The following is a 21,476-nucleotide window of genomic DNA, read 5'->3' as shown; positions in this document are numbered from 1 at the left end:
GAAATTGAGGACAAGTCCTCAATTCTGCCCTGTCAGAATGAAATATTAAATAAGGGCTTTTATATGATAAAGCCGCCAATTCTGACACACGCCTGGCTGAAGCCAGGGCTAACAGCATCGTCACCTTCCATGTGAGATATTTTAAGTCCACAGTGGTGAGTGGTTCAAACCAATGTGACTTTAGGAAACTCAACACAACATTGAGATCCCAAGGTGCCACTGGAGGCACAAAAGGAGGCTGTATATGCAGTACCCCTTTTACAAATGTCTGAACTTCAGGCACTGAAGCCAGTTCCTTTTGGAAGAAAATCGACAGGGCCGAAAATTGAACCTTAATGGACCCTAATTTTAGGCCCATTGACAGTCCTGTTTGCAGGAAATGGAGGAAACGACCCAGTTGAAATTTCTCTGTAGGGGCCTTCTTGGCCTCCCACCACGCAACATATTTTCGCCAAATGCGGTGATAATGTTTTGCGGTTACGTCCTTCCTGGCCTTGACCAGGGTAGGGATGACTTCATCTGGAATGCCTTTTTCCTTCAGGATCCGGCGTTCAACCACCAAGCCGTCAAACGCAGCCGCGGTAAGTCTTGGAACAAACAAGGCCCCTGCTGGAGCAGGTCCTTTCTTAGAGGTAGAGGCCACGGTTCGTCCGTGAGCATCTCTTGAAGTTCCGGATACCAAGTTCTTCTTGGCCAATCAGGAGCCACGAGTATCGTTCTTACTCCCCTTTGCCGTATAATTATCAGTACTTTTGGTATGAGAGGCAGAGGAGGGAACACATACACTGACTGGAACACCCACGGTGTTACCAGAGCGTCCACAGCTATTGCCTGAGGGTCTCTTGACCTGGCGCAATACCTGTCCAGTTTTTTGTTGAGGCGGGACGCCATCATATCCACCTTTGGTTTTTCCCAACGGTTCACAATCATGTGGAAGACTTCTGGATGAAGTCCCCACTCTCCCGGGTGTAGATCGTGTCTGCTGAGGAAGTCTGCTTCCCAGTTGTCCACTCCCGGAATGAACACTGCTGACAGTGCTATCACATGATCTTCCGCCCAGCGAAGAATCCTTGCAGCTTCTGCCATTGCCCCCCTGCTTCCCGTGCCGCCCTGTCTGTTTACGTGGGCGACTGACGTGATGTTGTCCGATTGGATCAATACCGCCTGACCCTGACGCAGGGGTTTCGCTTGACTTAGGGCATTGTAAATGGCCCTTAGTTCCAGAATGTTTATATGAAGAGATGTCTCCAGGCTTGACCATAAGCCCTGGAAATTCCTTCCCTGTGTGACTGCTCCCCAGCCTCGTAGGCTGGCATCCGTGGCCACCAGGACCCAGTCCCGAATGCCGAATCTGCGGCCCTCTAGAAGATGAGCACTCTGCAACCACCACAGGAGGGATACCCTTGTCCCCGGTGACAGGGTTATCCGCTGAAGCATCTGAAGATGCGACCCGGACCATTTGTCCAGTAGGTTCCACTGGAAAGTCTTGCGTGGAATCTGCCGAATGGGATTGCTTCGTAGGAAGCCACCATTTTTACCCAGAACCCTTGTGCATTGATGCACTGAGACTTGGTTCGGTTTTAGGAGGTTCCTGACTAGCTCGGATAACTCCCTGGCTTTCTCCTCCGGGAGAAACACCTTCTTTCTGGACTGTGTCCAGGATCATCCCTAGGAACAGAAGACAAGTCGTCGGAACCAGCTGCGATTTTGGAATATTGAGAATCCAATCGTGCTGCCGCAACACTACCTGAGATAGTGCTACACCGACTTCCAAGTGTTCCCTGGATCTTACCCTTATCAGGGAATCGTCCAAGTAAGGGATAACTAAAATTTCCTTCCTTCGAAGGGATATCATTTCGGCCATTACCTTGGTAAAGACCCGGGGTGCCGTGGACCATCCCTACGGCAGCGTCCGAACTGATAGTGACAGTTCTGTACCATAACCTGAAATACCCTTGGTGAGAAGGGTAAATTTTGACATGAAGGTAAGCATCCTTGATGTCCCGAGACATCATGTAGTCCCCTTCTTCCAGGTTTGCAATCACTGCTCTGAGTGACTCAATTTTGAATTTGAACCTCTGTATGCAAGTGTTCAAAGATTTTAGATTTTAGATTTTAAAATCGGTCTCACCGAGCCGTCTGGCTTCGGTACCACAATAGTGTGGAATAATACCCCGTTCCCTGTTGCAGGAGGGGTATCTTGATTATCACCTGCTGGGAATACAGCTTGTGAATGGTTTCCAAAACTGCCTCCCTGTCAGCGGGAGACGTCGGTAAAACAGACCTTTGGAAACGGCGAGGGGGATACGTCTCGAATTCCAATTTGTACCCCTGAAATATTACCTGAAGGATCCAGGGGTCTACTTGCGAGTGAGCCCACTGCGCACTGAAATTCATTGAGAACGGGACCCCACCGTGCCTGAACTTGTAAAGCCCTAGCGTCATACTGAGGGCTTGGCAGAGGCGGAAAAGAGTTTCTGTTCCTTGGAACTGGCTGATCTCTGCAGCCATTTTCCTCTCCCTCTGTCACGAGCAGAAAAGAGGAACCCTTTTGTCCGCTTGCCAACCAGGACTGCGCCTGATAATACGGCGTCTTATTTTGAGAGGCGACCTGGGGTACATCCCCTTTTTTGTTAAGGCAATACTTCCAAATGCCGTTTGGAATCCGCATCACCTGACCACTTTACTGGTATAATTGGACAACGCACTTATACTTGATGCCAGTCGGCAAATATTCCGCTGTGCATCATGCATATATAGAAATGCATCTTTTAATTGCTCTATAGGCAATAATATACTGTCCTTATCTAGGATATCAAATTTCCAGTCAGGGAATCCGACCACGCCAACCCAGCACTGCACATCCAGGCTGAGGCGATTGCTGGTCGCAGTATAACACCAGTATGTGTGTAAATACATTTTAGGATACCCTCCTGCTTTCTATCAGCAGGATCCCTAAGGGCGGCCATCTCCAGAGAGGGTAGAGCCCTTGTTCTTACAAGCGTGTGAGCGCCTTATCCCCCCTAGGGGGTGTTTCCCAACGCACCCTAACCTCTGGCGGGAAAAGGTATACTGCCAATAACTTTTTAGAAATTATCAATTGTTATCGGGGGGAAACCCACGCATCATCACACACCTCATTTTATTTCTCAGATTCAGGAAAACTACAGGAAGTTTTTCCTCACCAAACATAATACCCCCTTTTTTTTGGTGGTATTTATATTATCAGAAGAGTGTAAACTTTTTCCATTGCCTCAATCATGCAATGTGTGGCCCTATTGGAAATCACGGTTGTCTCTTCACCGTCGACACAGGAGTCAGTATCCGTGTCGGCGTCTGTATCTGAGGTAACGGGCGCTTTAGAGCCCCTGTATGAGACGTCTGGACATGCACAAGCTGAGTAGCCGGCTGTCTCATGTCAACCAATGTCTTTTATACAAAGCTGACACTGTCACGCAATTTCAACAGTACATCCACTCAGGTGTCGACCCCCCAGGGGGTGACAACACTATTACAGACACTCTACTCCGTCTCCTCATCATTTTTCTCCTCATACATGTCGACACAAACGTACCGACACACAGCACACACACAGGGAATGCTCTGATAGAGGACAGGACCCCACTAGCCCTTTGGGGAGACAGAGGGAGAGTTTGCCAGCACACACCAGAGCGCTATATATATACAGGGATAACCTTATATAAGTGTTTTTCCCTTTATAGCTGCTGTATTGTTTATACTGCGCCTAATTTGTGCCCCCCTCTCTTTTTTAACCCCTTTCTGTAGTGTAGTGACTGCAGGGGAGAGCCAGGGAGCTTCCCTCCAACTGAGCTGTGAGGGAAAATGGCGCCAGTGTGCTGAGGAGATAGGCTCCGCCCCTTTCTTGGCATCCTTATCATCCGTTTTCTTGTATGTTTTGGCAGGGGTTAAATGCATCCATATAGCCCAGGAGTTATATGTGATGCATTTATTTTAGCCATAAAAGGTTTTCTATCGATTTATTGCGTCTCAGGGCGCTGCCCCCCCAGCGCCCTGCACCCTCAGTGACCGGAGTGTGAAGTGTGCTGAGAGCAATGGCGCACAGCTGCGGTGCTGTGCGCCTACCTTTATCTGAAGACAGGAAAGTCTTCTGCCGCCGATTTTTCCGGACCTCTTCGCTCTTCTGGCTCTGTAAGGGGGCCGGCGGCGCGGCTCCGGTGACCCATCCAGGCTGAACCTGTGATCGTCCCTCTGGAGCTAATGTCCAGTAGCCTAAGAAGCCCAATCCACTCTGCACGCAGGTGAGTTCGCTTCTTCTCCCCTTAGTCCCTCGATGCAGTGAGCCTGTTGCCAGCAGGTCTCACTGAAAATAATAAACCTAAACTAAAACTTTCACAAAGAGCTCAGGAGAGCCCCTAGTGTGCACCCTTCTCGTCGGGCACAGAAAATCTAACTGAGGCTTGGAGGAGGGTCATAGGGGGAGGAGCCAGTGCACACCAGGTGATCCTAAAGCTTTCTTTAGATGTGCCCTGTCTCCTGCGGAGCCGCTATTCCCCATGGTCCTTACGGAGTTCCCAGCATCCACTAGGACGTCAGAGAAAAGTGTGTGTACATTCACACAATTCATTTATGTTTCATATACACCTTATGCACACAGCCTGAAGGTCATTTAATACAATATTTTTAATAACTTTGTGTATTAAACAAAGTTTGTGTACACTGAGCCTCAGAAAACAAAGGTTTCACTATCTCACTCAAAAAAGTCCGTATTTCGGAATATTCCATATTTCGGAATATTTGGATATGGGATACTCAACCTGTATTTAGAAATACTTCATAAATCAAGAGATGGCAATACATGTTCCTAAAATGATGATAAAGTTAAAACTACATGTTTCTCATAAAGTCATCTCTTGTGGGTTAAAATAAGAATTTACTCACCGGTAATTCTATTTCTCGTAGTCCGTAGTGGATGCTGGGAACTCCGTAAGGACCATGGGGAATAGCGGGCTCCGAAGGAGGCTGGGCACTCTAGAAAGATCTTAGACTACCTGGTGTGCACTGGCTCCTCCCACTATGACCCTCCTCCAAGCCGCAGTTAGGTACTGTGCCCGGACGAGCGTACACAATAAGGAAGGATTTTGAATCCCGGGTAAGACTCATACCAGCCACACCAATCACACCGTACAACTCGTGATATGAAACACAGTTAACAGTATGAAACAATAGAGCCTCTCAACAGATGGCTCAACAATAACCCGATTTAGTTAACCATAACTATGTACAAGTATTGCAGATAAACCGCACTTGGGATGGGCGCCCAGCATCCACTACGGACTACGAGAAATAGAATTACCGGTGAGTAAATTCTTATTTTCTCTAACGTCCTAGTGGATGCTGGGAACTCCGTAAGGACCATGGGGATTATACCAAAGCTCCCAAACAGGCGGGAGAGTGCGGATGACTCTGCAGCACTGAATAAGAGAACTCCAGGTCCTCCTCAGCCAGGGTATCAAATTTGTAGAATTTTTGCAAACGTGTTTGTTCCTGACCAAGTAGCTGCTCGGCAAAATTGTAAAGCCGAGACCTCTCGGGCAGCCGCCCAAGATGAGCCCACCTTCCTTGTGGAATGGGCATTGACAGATTTTGGCTGTGGCAGGCCTGCCACAGTATGTGCAAGCTGAATTGTACTACAAATCCAACGAGCAATAGTCTGCTTAGAAGCAGGAGCACCCAGCTTGTTAGGTGCATATAGGATAAACAGCGAGTCAGATTTTCTGACTCTAGCCGTTCTGGAAACATATATTTTCAGTGCCCTGACAACGTCTAGCAACTTGGAGTCCTCCAAGTCCCTAGTAGCCTAGGCACCACAATAGGCTGGTTCAGGTGAAACGCTGACACCACCTTTGGGAGAAACTGGGGACGAGTCCTCAATTCTGCCCTATCCATATGGAAAATCAAATAAGGGCTTTTACAAGACAAAGCCGCCAACTTTGATACTCGCCTGGCAGAAGCCAAGGCCAATAACATAACCACCTTCCACGTGAGATATTTCAGATCCACGGTTTTTAGTGGTTCAAACCAATGTGATTTTAAGAAACTCAACACCACGTTGAGATCCCAAGGTGCCACAGGAGGCACAAACGGGGGCTGACTCTGCAGCACTCCTTTTATAAATGTCTGAACTTCAGGTACTGAAGCTAGTTCTTTTTGAAAGAAAATCGACAGAGCCGAGATCTGTACCTTAATGGAACCCAATTTAAGGCCCATAGTCACTCCTGCTTGCAGGAAATGCAGAAATCGACCTAGTTGAAATTCCTCTGTTGGGGCCCTTTCGGCCTCACACCATGCAACATATTTTCGCCATATGCGGTGATAATGAGTTGCTGTAACCTCTTTCCTGGCTTTAGTAAGCGTAGGAATGACTTCCTCCGGAATGCCCTTTTCCTTCAGGATCCGGCGTTCAACCGCCATGCCGACAAACGCAGCCGCGGTAAGTCTTGGAACAGACAGGGCCCCTGCTGCCGCAGGTCCTGTCTGAGTGGCAGAGGCCATGGGTCCTCTGATATAAATTCTTGAAGTTCTGGGTACCAAGCTCTTCTTGGCCATCCACGAGTATCGTTCTTACTCCTCGCCTTCTTATTATTCTCAGTACCTTTGGTATGAGAGGCAGAGGGGAGAACACATAAACCGACTGGTACACCCACGGTGTTACCAGAGCGTCCATAGCTATCGCCTGAGGGTCCCTTGACCCGGTGCAATATCTTTTATAGCTTTTTGTTGAGGCGGGACGCCATCATGTCCACCTGTGGCCTTTCCCAATGGTGTACAATCCTATTGGAAGACTTCTGGAGGAAGTCCCCATTCTCCCGGGTGGAGGTCGTGTCTGTTGAGAAGATCTGCTTCCCAGTTGTCCACTCCGGGAATGAACACTGCTGACAGTGCTAACACATGATTTTCCGCCTATCGGAGAATCCTTGTGGCTTCTGCCATCGCCATCCTGCTTCTTGTGCCGCCCTGTTGGTTTACATGGGCGACTGCCGTGATGTTGTCTGATTGGATCAGTACCGGCTGGTTTTGAAGCAGAGGCCTTGCCGGCCTCAGGGCATTGTAAATGGCCCTCAGGTCCAGAATATTTATGTGTAGGGAAATAACCTGACTTGACCAAAGTCCCTGGAAATGTATTCCCTGTGTGACTGCCTCCCAGCCTCAAAGGCTGGAATCCATGGTCACTAGGACCTAGTCCTGTATGCCGAACCTGCGGCCCTCTTGAAGATGGGCACTCTGCAGCCACCACAGTAGAGATACCCTGGTCCTTGGAGACAGGGTTATCAGCCTATGCATCGGAAGATGCGATCCGGACCACTTGTCCAACAGGTCCCTCTGAAAAGTTCTTGTATGGAACCTGCCTAATGGGATTGCTTCGTAGGAAGCTACCATTTTTCCCAGGACTCGCGTGCAATGATGCACCGCTACCTATTTTGGCTTCAGGAGGTCTCTGACTAGAGATGACAACTCCTTGGCTTTCTCCTCCGGGAGAAACACTATTTCTGGTTTATGTCCAGAACCATCCCCAGGAACAGTAGACGTGTCATAGGAACCAGCTGTGACTTTGGACTGTTTAGAATCCAACCATGCTGTTGTAGCACTTTCCAAAATAGTGCTACCCCGACTACCAACTGCTCCTTGGACCTCGCCCTTATAACGAGATTGTCCAAGTACGGGATAATTACAACTCCCTTTTTTTTGAAGGAGTATCAACATTTCGGCCATTACCTTGATAAAACACCCTCGGTGCCATGTACAGTCCAAACGGCAGTGTCTGGACTTGGTAATGGTAATCCTGTACCACAAATCTGAGGTACTCCTGGCGAGGATGGTAAATGGGGACATGCAGGTAAGCATCCTTGATGTCCCAGGATACCATGTAATCCCCCTCGTCCAGGCTTGGAATAACCGCCCTGAGCGATTCCATCTTGAACTTGAATTTTTGTGTTCAAGGATTTTAATATAAAATGGGTCACACCGAACCATGCGGTTTCGGTACCCCAACCCGTGTGGAATAGTAACCCCGTCCTTGTTGAAGTAGGGGCACCTTGAGTATTACCTGCTGGGAATACCGCTTATTAATTGCCTCTAGCACAGCCTCCCTGCCTGAGGGAGTTGTCAGCAAGGCATATTTTAGGAAACGGCTGGGGGGAGACATCTCGAATTCCAGCTTGTACCCCTGAAATACTACTTGAAAGAAACAGGGATCCACCTGTGAGCGAGCCCACTAATTGCTGAAATTTTTGAGACGGCCCCCCACCGTACCTGGCTACACCTGTGGAGCACCCGCGTCATGGTGTGGCCTCACAGGAGGCGGGGGAAGAATCTTGATTCTGGGAACAGGCTGACTGGTGCAGCTTTTTTCCCTCTACCCTTGTCTCTGTACAGAAAGGAAGCGCCATTTGACCCGCTTGCTTTTCTGAAGCCGAAAGGACTGTACCTTTGTCTGTGAGGAAACCTGAGGTAAAATTATTTCTTCCCAGCAGTTGCTGTGGATACGAGGTCCCAGAGACCATCCCCAAATAATTCCTCACCCTTATAAGGCTCTCTATGCGCTTTTTAAGTCAGCATCACCTGTCCAGTGACAGGTCTCTAATACCCTCCTGACAGAATGGACATTACATTTATTTTGGATGCCAGCCGGCAAAATATCCCTCTGTGCATCCCCCATATATAAGACGACGTCTTTAATATGTTTTTATGTTTTCCAACTAGTATCCCTGTTTGACAGGGTCACCGACCACGCTGCAGCAGCACTATCTGCAGGTCTCAGTCTAGTACCTGAGTGTGTAAATACAGACTTCAGGATAGCCTCCTGTTTTTTATCAACAGGTACCTATTAAAGTGGCCGTATCCTAAGACGGCAGTGCCACCTTTTTTGACAAACGTGTGAGCGCCTTATCCACCCTAGGGGATATCTCCCAGCGTAACTTATCCACCTGGCGGGAAAGGGTACGCCATCAGTAACTTTTTATAAATTACCAGTTTCTTAACGGGGGAACCCACGCTTTTACACACTTCATTTATTCATCTGATGGGGGAACAAAACACTGCCTGTTTTTTTTCCCCAAACCTAAAACCCATTTTTAGAGGTGCTTGGGTTAAAGTCAGAAATGTATAACACATTTTTTATTGCCGGGATCACGTCACGGATGTTCCTAGTGGATTGTGTATATGTCTCCACCTTGTCGACACTGGAGTCAGACTCCGTGTCGACATCTGTGTCTGCCATCTGAGAGAGCGGGCGTTTTTGAGCCCCTGATGGCCTTTGAGACGCCTGGGCAGGCGCGGGCTGCGAAGCCGGCTGTCCCACAGCTGTTACGTCATCCACCCTTTTATGTAAGGAGTTGACACTGTCGGTTAATACCTTTCACCTATCCATCCACTCTGGTGTCGGCCCCACAGGGGGCGACATCACATATATCGGCCTCTGTTCTGTCACCATATAAGCCTCCTCATTCAACATGTCGACACAGCCGTACCGACACACCGCAGACACACAGGGAATGCTCTAAACGAGGACAGGACCCACAAAAGCCCTTTGGGGGGACAGAGTAAGGAGTATGCCAGCACACACCAGAGCGCTATATATATACAGGGACTAACTGAGTTATGTCCCTAATAGCTTTTATATAATATACTGTATACAGTGCCAATTTTAATGCCCCCCCTCTCTTTTCCCTCTTACTGTACTGTAGAATTGCAGGGAAGAGCCAGGGAGCTTCCCTCCAGCCGAGCTGTGAGGGAAAAATGGCGCCAGTGTGCTGAGGAGATAGGCTCCGCCCCTTTTTCGCGGCCTATTCTCCCGTTTTTTATGGAATTCTGGCAGGGGTATTTACCTCATATATAGCCCCTGGGGCCATATATTGAGGTATTTTAGCCAGCCAAGGTGTTTTTATTGCTGCCTCAGGGCGCCCCCCCCAGCGCCCTGCACCCTCAGTGACCGGAGTGTGAAGTGTGTGAGAGGAGCAATGGCGCACAGCTGCAGTGCTGTGCGCTACCTTGGTGAAGACAGAGTCTTCATGCCGCCGATTTTCCGGACCATCTTCTTGCTTCTGGCTCTGTAAGGGGGACGGCGGCGCGGCTCCGGGACCGAACATCAAGGCTGGGCCTGCGGTCGATCCCTCTGGAGCTAATGGTGTCCAGTAGCCTAAGAAGCCCAATCCGGCTGCAAGCAGGCGAGTTCGCTTCTTCTCCCCTTAGTCCCTCGCTGCAGTGAGCCTGTTGCCAGCAGGTCTCACTGAAAATAACAAATTCTAAGACTATAACTTTCTAAGAGCTCAGGAGAGCCCCTAGTGTGCATCCAACCTCGGCCGGGCACGAAATCTAACTGAGGCTTGGAGGAGGGTCATAGTGGGAGGAGCCAGTGCACACCAGGTAGTCTAAGATCTTTCTAGAGTGCCCAGCCTCCTTCGGAGCCCGCTATTCCCCATGGTCCTTACGGAGTTCCCAGCATCCACTAGGACGTTAGAGAAGAAAAAAAATTGTGCATAACAAATGCTTTACGTAAGTTAGCATTTGGTAATGTCAAGTAGTTTACCTTTTCTGTTATAGTGTCAGCTATAAACTCTCCATATTACTAGCACAAAAAGGACTACATGGATTTACAGAACATTAAAATCACATGAAAAATATTACTATATTATAAAGCTATATACACTTTAGCAGCTGACCAGCCGGCAGGGACAGGGGCGGAACCAAATGCCCGAGAGTTGGAGCGCCTATATTTGTTGTGTATGGACAGCTTTGTTTAGACATTGGGATAAATTTACTAAGGTGGGTTGTTGTTTTTTTTTTAGAACTGGTGATGTTGCCCATAGCAACCAATCAGACTCTATCTATTATCTTCTAGAAGTAGCTAGATAAATGTTAAGTAGAGTCTGATTGGTTGCTATGAGCAACATCACCAGTTCTAAAAGAACCTACAACCTTAGTAAATTTACCCCATTGTCTTATTTTTTAAGGTAAAAGACGACTACTTTGCTTCTTACACTACATATATCCTAAATTCTACATATACACATATAGAAACACACACAAGACGAGGTACCTTCCTTCCCCGCCCCAGGCTCCATTAGGGGTTACAAACACCTCTCTGCAGGAATCTGTATCTGTGTTGTAGACCAGCAGCTTCAATGGTTTCCCTTCGTGAGATTCTATCAAGGCATAGAAATCTTCAGACTAGAACAAGACAGGCAAACAAAACTTATACGTGTGAGATATTGCATAAGACAGTATTCATTACGTTAAGGATTACTAATGATAGGTGATCATTTAATGCCATGCGTTTATTATATATCTGGAGTTAAAAAACGTAGAAAATGGAAATTTTTAAATTGTTACAGGGCAAGCTACAAGGAAACTGCACCATCACTACGATTATCAAACAGATATTACCTTACTGAACATTAAGGGGTAGATATATTATTTGTCATATGGGGGAGAAGTGGTATCAGCGCATGTTATGTGCACTGGTACTGCTTCTCCCCCATGTATTAATGTGGCGGTGTGTACAAGGTGACAGGGGCGCACGTCATTATCACCACTGCTAGCAGTAACCGCGCCGATGTGAGAATGTAATGTAATGTAAGAATGGTCAGTGGTATTGACCGCTCTGCAGCTATGGCTTTAGACAGCTGCAGGTGCTGTTTCCCTATTCACAGCCACTTCTGTACCTCGCTGCTGCTGCCGGCTCCGGGATGCGTGAGAGATCTGGCAATAGTAGCGAGATCTCGCACATGGTCACTGGAGCCGTCCGGGAGGTCCTCCACAAAGCCTCGGTGTGCCACAAATAGAACCAAGCATGTGTTAGGCATAGAAGTGCAGGGGCCGCTGGGACAGGGAGAGTGGCCACATGGAGACTACAGTGCCAATACGGAATGTGGATAGCAGGAGAGCGCACATCACCGGGAGGATGATTTAACGCTCTCACATATTGGCTGGATCAGGTGTAATACATTACATCGATCTGTGAACTTGCTTCACTGCGTTCCGGAGGAAAATCGGGTCCACACACATAAGGGTCGATACAAGATCATTCATTTACCCCAGAGTGTTATAATCCGCTAACTGCAATACCCACACCATAAGGAATAAAGCACTGTACTGCCATGATGGCTGGCTAAGAATTGCGCTGGGAGCGATAGCAGTGATGGACTCCATAGGTGTACGTACAGTAACACAGCATAAGCTTCTATAAGCAGTGCTGAATCTACACACAGTCAAGACTATACAGCTGATATATAGGGAGTAGTCTCTTGCTGAGCACAGGAGCACCTTCTGACCCCAGGAGAGGGAATATGCTGCACCTGAGCACTTTTACTGCTTCTTCTATTGGCCAGGCCTACTACTGTGCATCTTACAGTCATGGCAGAAGTACATATGGGTGACTTCCTCTGGGAACACGTGTTGCACAGTAATAAGCCTGATGAGCCAATAGAGGATGCAGTACTCAGAACAGTCAGGCTTCTCAGGAAAGGGCTACGGATTGCTGCATTCTTTCAAAAGTGGTCAATTACATGTATACATACATATTAATTTACTTATCACAACTGCAGATAAATAACGAGTTCCATTATTATCGCACTGTGAGGTTTATTCAGCTCAGTATGCAGTGTACCGAAAATCACAACTGAGCAATTTTCGGTACAGTGCGCACGGACTTTGGGCACACATCGTATGCATTCACATTCCCAGAGGGATGCGATCACACCATGATTGATAGTGGCGGCCGTCGGGGGGTACAGCATTTCACCATTGTGGGGGAGTGGTCCTGCAGGCGTGGCTGGACCGTTTTCGGGGTGGCTGCATGATGTCACACGCAGCCGCTCCAATTAAAAACTTTGCCACAGTGTGCCTGCCTTTAGAGCCAGGAAGCGAAGGCAGGTGGTCGTCTATAATTGCAGCAACGGCAAAGTAAATTGCAGTCGCAGCCACTGGGCAGAGTATAGCATGCGGGCCGGCTTTGCCCTGCCCTGGGCGACCCAAAGCATGCAATAGAAACAGTTGCAGATTCTGTGTGGTATACCGATTAGATACCTTTTTTTATTGAATTGTGTTCATTTGGATGATAACCTGGTGATGTTTCTGTCACGTTTGGTCATTTATAGTTACACTCCTGATGGAAATGTATGGTGGGCGCTCAATATCTTTTCTCTGACGTCCTAAGTGGATGCTGGGGACTCCGTCAGGACCATGGGGATTAGCGGCTCCGCAGGAGACAGGGCACAAAAGTAAAAGCTTTAGGATCAGGTGGTGTGCACTGGCTCCTCCCCCTATGACCCTCCTCCAAGCCTCAGTTAGATTTTTGTGCCCGGCCGAGAAGGGTGCAATCTAGGTGGCTCTCCTAAAGAGCTGCTTAGAGTAAAAGTTATTTAGGTTTCCACGCAAGAACTTTTCAGTGGGATCTGCTGGACAAATGGTCCGGATCGCATTTTCAGATGCATCAGCGGATAACCCTATCTCCAAGGACAAGGGTGTCTCTCCTGTGGTGGTTACAGAGTGCTCATCTTCTAGAGGGCCGCAGAATCGGCATTCAGGATTGGATGCTGGTGACCACGAAGGCCAGCCTGAGAGGCTGGGGAGCAGTCACACAGGGAAAAAATTTCCAGGGAGTGTGATCAAGTCTGGAGATTTTTCTCCACATAAATATACTGGAGCTAAGGGCAATTTACAATGCTCTAAGCTTAGCAAGACCTCTGCTTCAAGGTCAGCCGGTATTGATCCAGTGGGACAACATCACGGCAGTCGCCCACGTAAACAGACAGGGCGGCACAAGAAGCAGGAGGGCAATGGCAGAAACTGCAAGGATTTTTCGCTGGGCGGAAAATCATGTGATAGCACTGTCAGCAGTGTTCATTCCGGGAGTGGACAACTGGGAAGCAGACTTCCTCAGCAGGCACAACCTCCACCCGGGAGAGTGGGGACTTCATCGGGAAGTCTTCCACATGATTGTGAACCGTTGGAAAAGACCAAAGGTGGACATGATGGCGTCCCGCCTGAACAAAAAACTGGACAAGTATTGCGCCAGGTCAAAAGACCCTCAGGCAATAGCTGTGGACGTTCTGGTAACACCGTGGGTGTACCAGTCGGTGTATGTCTTCCCTCCTCTGCTTCTCATACCCAAGGTATTGAGAATTATAAGACGTAGAGGAGTAAGAACTATACTCGTGGCTCCGGATTGGCCAAGAAGGACTTGGTACCCGGAACTTCAAGAGATGCTCACAGAGGACTCATGGCCTCTGCCGCTAAGAAGGGACTTGCTTCAGCAAGTACCATGTCTGTTCCAAGACTTACCGCGGCTGCGTTTGACGGCATGGCGGTTGAACGCCGGATCCTAAGGGAAAAAGGCATTCCGGAAGAGGTCATTCCTACCCTGGTCAAAGCCAGGAAGGAGGTGGCCGCACAACATTATCACCACATGTGGCGAAAATATGTTGCGTGGTGTGAGGCCAGGAAGGCCCCATGAAGAAATTTCAACTCGGTCGTTTCCTGCATTTCCTGCAAACAGGAGTGTCTATGGGCCTCAAATTGGGGTCCATTAAGGTTCAAATTTCGGCCCTGTCGATTTTCTTCCAGAAAGAATTGGCTTCAGTTCCTGAAGTCCAGAAGTTTGTCAAGGGAGTACTGCATATACAACCCCCTTTTGTGCCTCCAGTGGCACTGTGGGATCTCAACGTAGTTCTGGGATTCCTAAAATCACATTGGTTTAAACCGCTCAAATCTGTGGATTTGAAATATCTCACAGGGAAAGTGACCATGCTGTTGGCCCTGGCCTCGGCCAGGCGAGTGTCAGAATTGGCGGCGTTTGTCTCAAAAAAGCCCATATCTGATTGTCCATTCGGACAGGGCAGAGCTGCGGACTCATCCCCAGTTTCTCCCTAAGGTGGTGTCAGTGTTTCACCCGAACCAGCTTATTGTGGTACCTGCGGCTACTAGGGACTTGGAGGACTCCAAGTTGCTAGATGTTGTCAGGGCCCTGAAAATATAGTTTCCAGGACGGCTGGAGTCAGGAAAACTGACTTGCTGTTATCCTGTATGCACCCAACAAACTGGGTGCTCTTGCTTCTAAGCAGACGATTGCTAGTTGGATGTGTAGTACAATTCAGCTTGCACATTCTGTGGCAGGCCTGCCACAGCCAAAATATGTAAATGCCCATTCCACAAGGAAGGTGGGCTCATCTTGGGCGGCTGCCCGAGGGGTCTCGGCTTTACAACTTTGCCGAGCTGATACTTGGTCAGGGGCACACCCTGACTGAGGAGGACCTGGAGTTCTCTCATTCGGTGCTGCAGAGTCATCCGCACTCTCCCGCCCGTTTGGGAGCTTTGGTATAATCCCCATGGTCCTGACGGAGTCCCCAGCATCCACTTAGGACGTCAGAGAAAATAAGAATTTACTTACCGATAATTCTATTTCTCGTAGTCCGTAGTGGATGCTGGGCGCCCATCCCAAGTGCGGATTGTCTGCAAAACTTGTACATAGTTATTGTTACAAAAATCAGGTTATTATTGTTGTGAGCCATCTTTTCAGATGCTCCGCTGTTATCATGCTGTTAACTGGGTTCAGATCACAGGTTGTACAGTGTGATTGGTGTGGCTGGTATGAGTCTTACCCGGGATTCAAAATCCTTCCTTATTGTGTACGCTCGTCCGGGCACAGTATCCTAACTGAGGCTTGGAGGAGGGTCATAGGGGGAGGAGCCAGTGCACACCACCTGATCCTAAAGCTTTTACTTTTGTGCCCTGTCTCCTGCGGAGCCGCTAATCCCCATGGTCCTGACGGAGTCCCCAGCATCCACTACGGACTACGAGAAATAGAATTATCGGTAAGTAAATTCTTATTTTAATCTACTGTACCTACTGTACATCTTTATCAAAATACACAAGTTACTTTTGATAGCTCCATATATAATCACATACAGCAGCTTCCAATGGCTATATGTCTCCAAAACACAAAATCCACATACCTCTTGTAAAATCTGGTCCGACCCTACAATATAATCCATATGTGGCTGTAGACCGGCCAAGGCTGCAGGTGAATTTTGCTCCACATCCTATGACAGAACAATGATAATGTTTACAAGTTTACTCAATGGCAGTGTTACTGTAATTTAGTCTATGAAAATTTTGACTAAAAGTATTCGTTGACTACAGTTTATTTCAGGAGTAAAATTAGACTAAAATGAAAACGGCGCTCCACTGACTAAACCTTAACTAAAACAAAGCAAAAAAAACAACAACAAAAAACTTAGAGTAAAACTAAATTTAAAATCCTTCTCAAAATGAACACTGGAAGTAGCGTTTTACATTTTTAAAGAACAATTATCAGTTCTAGATATTTGCAGACAATAAATATGACCTGCTGTGAAGTAAATAGAATTGTATACTGCACTTGTTTGTTCTAACAAACTTAAGGCTTTCATTTGTATATGATATATGGGAGCACTAGGGTAAGTCAGACTAAGTATGTAACACATTCTCACCTTACTGAAAACAGATTACTAAAGACCGTTAAAGGTATGCAAACTTCTCACGGGAATTTTAAAGAACGTTCTACAGCAAAATCCATTACAGTACCATTAAACTGTTTGTAAAAGCTATGACCAAACTATTAAATAAAATTAGACTAAAAGGAATGGAGATCCATTGACTAAATCTTGACTAAAATGAAGCAAAGGAAACAGACTAAAGTGTGACTTTAAACCAACTACAATTTTAAGTAAGCAACCAAGACTTAAACTAAATTGAAAATCCTCGTCACAATTAACACTGCTCATTGGGGTTTGTATGTTCACTTGTCCTATCAAGCAATACTGTAGATTGAATTAAGTACTTATATATCACTTACCAGCACGTGCCATACATGCTCATTGGCTCCTTGGAAGCTGCAGAATCGCACACTGGCCCCAAGAAGCCCCTGGCCACCCCACATGTTACTGGGGGTGACTTCCAGCTCACGAACTTTCATTGTCTTGGTGTTATACACCTCCAGCTTCACTGGCTTTTCCATGTTGGCTTTCAGGAGATCTTTAAACATACTATTCTCTTTATTCTGAAAATATAGAAACAAATCACATACTGACCAATGCAATTTTCTGCTCACCTGTATTTCTATTCAAACAAATCAAATGGGAAAAATACACAGGGGGCCCTGATTCAGATGTAGTTGGAGATGCAGCATATAGTGCAAAGTTCAGATGTTCGGTACTTAGCATATGCGCCAGACCCGTCCTGGTCCTGTGTCGCTGGGCGCCCTACGGCTGCAGAATGTCAGTGATTGACAGTCTGCTGCCGTTTGGGGGTGAGGAGGGGTTGCCTCTGTTTTCAAGGAGTGCTCATGGCCAGGATCTTGAGATTTTCTGGCCTTTTTATAGGAACTGCGGTGGCCGGCTTGTGCGACCCCATGGGTAACGCAACCAGCCTATGGTGTCGTAGGTAATGCAACGATATGTTCTAGGACGCAACTCGGATCAGTAATACCTCCTGCTGCATTACCATATTAATGCTACTTACTGCATTACCATATTAGTAAGCAGCAGCGATTGCACCTCCAGCTACATCTGAACCAGGCCTAAGCTGTAGAAGACAAAAAACAAGAACTTTACCAACTATTTTAGTTGAAAAGTTACATATTTATATTAACAGTCGTGTCTGAGCAATGTCTGTGTACAGTGAAACAAAAAAGGTATATCTGGAATCCACCAGATTCGCCCCTTTACTCTCTAACCACCCCATAAACGCAGCTCACACTTCAGTTTTGCTACTTCACCTTTAAATGCTTGAAATCATTACTACTTATTTTATATGAGGAAACTATTCTCCTGTGTCAGGTTGTGCTTTTTACCTGATGCTACGTTCTATACCAATTATCATTGCATTGGTACTTATTGTGACTTGTTTTGTTACTTTGGAAATACAATAAAATAATTTAAAAAAAGAAACTTACATTTTTTTCTTTTTTTATACAATTCTTGTTATTCATGTAGTATTTTGTCTGAATATCTTGACTTAAATAGGACATTATGAATATAATATAATAATATAAAACACAGGATCCCTCTACAAAAGGAACAGCAACAGCACCACTATTGTATGTAGAAAGAAGTAAAGTCCCATAGACACTGGGCGATTTTGAGCTCAAAGTAGGTCACTTTTGGCATTTTGAGCTACTGTGAGCTCAAACTTGCCCTGTGTGTATGGGCTAGTGATGAGCGCTGAGCTACTTTTTCCTACTGTGGAAAGTGCGTCATCCCCTCGTGGACATCGCTGGCACAGGGAAAATAGCTCAGTGTGTATGCACTGAGCAGTGGCGTAACTATGTCCCAATCGCCCGGAGGCAGGATCAATCTTGGTGCCTTACCCCAGCACCATGATATATTTAAAGTGCAAGACAGTGTAATAATGTTATATATATACGTATGTGTATATATATATATATATATATATATATACATATATATATATATATATATATAACACACACACACATACAGGTTGAGTATCCCATATCCAAATATTCTGAAATACGGAATATTCCGAAATACGGACTTTTTTGAGTGAGATAGTGAAACCTTTGTTTTTTGATGGCTCAATGTACACAAACTTTGTTTAATACACAAAGTTATTAAAAATATTGGCTAAAATTACCTTCAGGCTGTGTGTATAAGGTGTATGTATGTATATATGTAACATAAATTCATTCTGTGCTTAGATTTAGGTCCCATCACCATGATATCTCATTATGGTATGCAATTATTCCAAAATACTGAAAAATCCGATATCCAAAATACCTCTGGTCCCAAGCATTTTGGATAAGGGATACTCAACCTGTGTATATGTATATATATATATATATATATATATATATATATATATATATATAAAAAAATATAACAGCACTTGACGTGTGTCTAATCTATTTTAAAGATATTAATGTGTCAAAACAGGAAAATGTAATGACATCTCCCGCCACATAGGGCTTGCACTTAGTAGAAGTGACACAGACCTTCTCTCTGCACACCTGCTCGGGTCCTCACAGAGTCACGCTCTGAAGCCCCGGCAGCCCTTACAGTACATCTCAAGGACAGGCTCACAAACTGGATCATACAATGAGCCTATGCAATTGCATATTGCAATGTGATCCTGGGAGCCAATATCATACTCTGGTCACAATGCATATGGGCCCCTCAGTCTTTTTGTACAAGCTCCCCTCTGGATTAACTAATAAGAGGTTAGGGTGTGATTGATTCACTGTAAATGGTGAATATTTTCCATACACTTATTAAGAGAGTAAGAGAGTTGCTGTCTAGTGTCCTCACAAAATCTATATGGATGTAGTTGGCATCCCGACGATCAAGATGTTGGTGGTCAGAAGACCAGTGCTGGAATACTGACACTACTCAGAATCCTGACGCTGGAATCTCAGCAGTCAGCATTCCAAATGTAAGTATGCCAGTGAGGGTTACTGTTAGAGAGGAGGAGGGTTAGGTTGCAGGAGGGGAGGTTTAGGCTGCTGGTGGGGGACATTATGGCACTGGGGGAGGTTAGGATTGGGAGGGAAGGGTTAGGGATAAGCTGTGGGAGGGGAGGGTTAAGGGCCCCATACACTGCCGCGACATGTCCGTATGACATGTCGCGGGCGATCACCCCCGGCAGCCTCCCGGGGGGCAGGAGCGCCCAAGATACATCATATGCTGTCCTTTTGCATATGATGTATCTTGGGCAAATCTGGCCGATCCCAGCCATGCCTGCAGGGTCGGACCAGATTGAATGTGCAGCACATTCAATCTGGAGGATCCGATCCGATGCTCACGGGAACGCGCATCGGTAAGGAAACGCCTCCAAAATGCCCGATTTCATCCGATATATTAGGCCGAATGTGGACAGGAGGGTTAGTGTTAGGCACTAGGGGGACGGTTAGGCTGTGGCATGGGAAGGTATGGAACTTGGGGGAGAGTTAAACTGTGGGACGGCAGGGTTAGGGTTAGGCACTAGTGGGTAGGTAAGGCTGCAGGAAAAGAGGGTTAGGCACTAGGGAGAGGGTATGGCTGCTGGATAGGTTAGGCACAAGAGGGGCGGTTAGGGTTAGACACTAGGGGGCGGACTACGCTGTAGGATAGGAGGGTTAGGCACGAGGTAGAGGGCATGGCTGCCGGATGGGAGGGTTAGGCACTAGGGGGAGGGTTAGGGTTAGACACTAGCGGGCGGGCTAGGCTGCGGGATGGGAGGGCTCGGGATAAGCAGTAGTGGGAGGGTTAGCCTGCTGGATGGGAGGGTTAGGCTGTCAGATGGGAGAGTTAGGATACGGGACAAGACTGTTAGGGTTGGGCATATGGGGTAGGCACTAGGGGGAGGGTTAGACGACGGGAGGGTTAGGAATTAGGGATAGGCACTAGCGGGCGAGCTAGGCTGCGGGATGGGAGGGTTAGGCACTAGGGGGAGGGTTAGGCTGTCGGATGGGAGAGTTAGGATACGGGACAAGACGGTTAGGGTTAGGCATTAGGGGTAGGCACTAGAGGGAGGGTTAGACAGCGGGACGGAAGGGTTAGGAATTAGGGATAGGCACTAGGGGGAGGGTTAGACTGCAGGACAGGAGGGTTAGGCATTAGGGATAGGCAATAGGGTGAGGGTTAGACTACGGGACGAGAGGGCTAGGAATTAAGGGTAGGCACTGGGGGAGGGTTAGACTGCAGGACAGGAGGGTTAGGGTTAGGCACTAGGGGGAGGATTAGACTGCGGGACGGGAGGGTTAGGGCTGTAAGTACAAGTGCTGCCTCTCCCAGCACCCTCCGGCAGTTCCAGTTCCTTCCACTCAACTCACTGCGTTTGTCCGCCTCAGGAACATCACAAGCGCTGCCACTGCGCTCCCTCTCCTCATGCAGTCCGCCTCACTATCACATGACGTTCCGGGAGGACCTCTTCTTTTTAACTCTCCTGTCCGCAAGCCCCTTTCTGCCGCCGAGGTCGCCACTCAGAAGCCAGCACACGGGTAAAAGTCCTGGCTCACCGCCGCTGGCTCTATAATACTGCTGCCCACTGCCACCAATGCAGTTTCATTTTTAATAATATAAATGTCTGCACCAACATGCCTCCACAAACGCCCCTTCAAGCACAGCACGGGGTCCATGTGTGCATTTATCAGGGCGGCAACGGAGTCCGCTGTCTCCAGCAGTTCCGCCCCTGGCACTGAGCTATTTTCCTGCCAGCGTTGTCTACGATCATCACTGTGCATACACGCTGGGCAAAAATATACGTTATGGTAATAACTTACCGTTGATAACGTGATTTCTCTTATGTCCACAGGTATCCATAGGATAACATTGGGATATTGTCGAGCGACAGCGAAAATGGCACCAACACGGTCACGAGCCTTCTGGCCTCCCAGGATGCACCGGGGCCTCCACTATATAGTCCCGCCCACTGACTCAGTCAGATCAGTTCTTTCCACAGCG

At 47.4% G+C, this 21,476-nt stretch overlaps 1 protein-coding gene across 5 annotated transcripts in view; it reads right to left on the bottom strand.

Annotated features, from left to right (window-relative positions):
- Positions 1 to 21,476, bottom strand: part of GORASP1 (golgi reassembly stacking protein 1) — a 142,316-nt gene that overhangs the window by 48,956 nt on the left and 71,884 nt on the right. For all 5 annotated transcript variants that reach the window (XM_063921829.1, XM_063921832.1, XM_063921830.1 and 2 more), the window contains 3 exons: positions 16,874 to 17,077; positions 15,993 to 16,079; positions 11,078 to 11,208 (listed from right to left, as the gene is read on the bottom strand). In XM_063921829.1, coding sequence (XP_063777899.1) covers positions 11,078 to 11,208; positions 15,993 to 16,079; positions 16,874 to 17,077 — 422 coding nt within the window. The remainder of the gene's footprint in view (positions 1 to 11,077; positions 11,209 to 15,992; positions 16,080 to 16,873; positions 17,078 to 21,476) is intronic.

The sequence above is a fragment of the Pseudophryne corroboree genome, chromosome 5 (genome assembly GCF_028390025.1).
Source record: "Pseudophryne corroboree isolate aPseCor3 chromosome 5, aPseCor3.hap2, whole genome shotgun sequence".
Classification (NCBI taxonomy): Eukaryota; Metazoa; Chordata; class Amphibia; order Anura; family Myobatrachidae; genus Pseudophryne; species Pseudophryne corroboree.
This window is presented reverse-complemented; position numbering and strand designations above follow the sequence as displayed.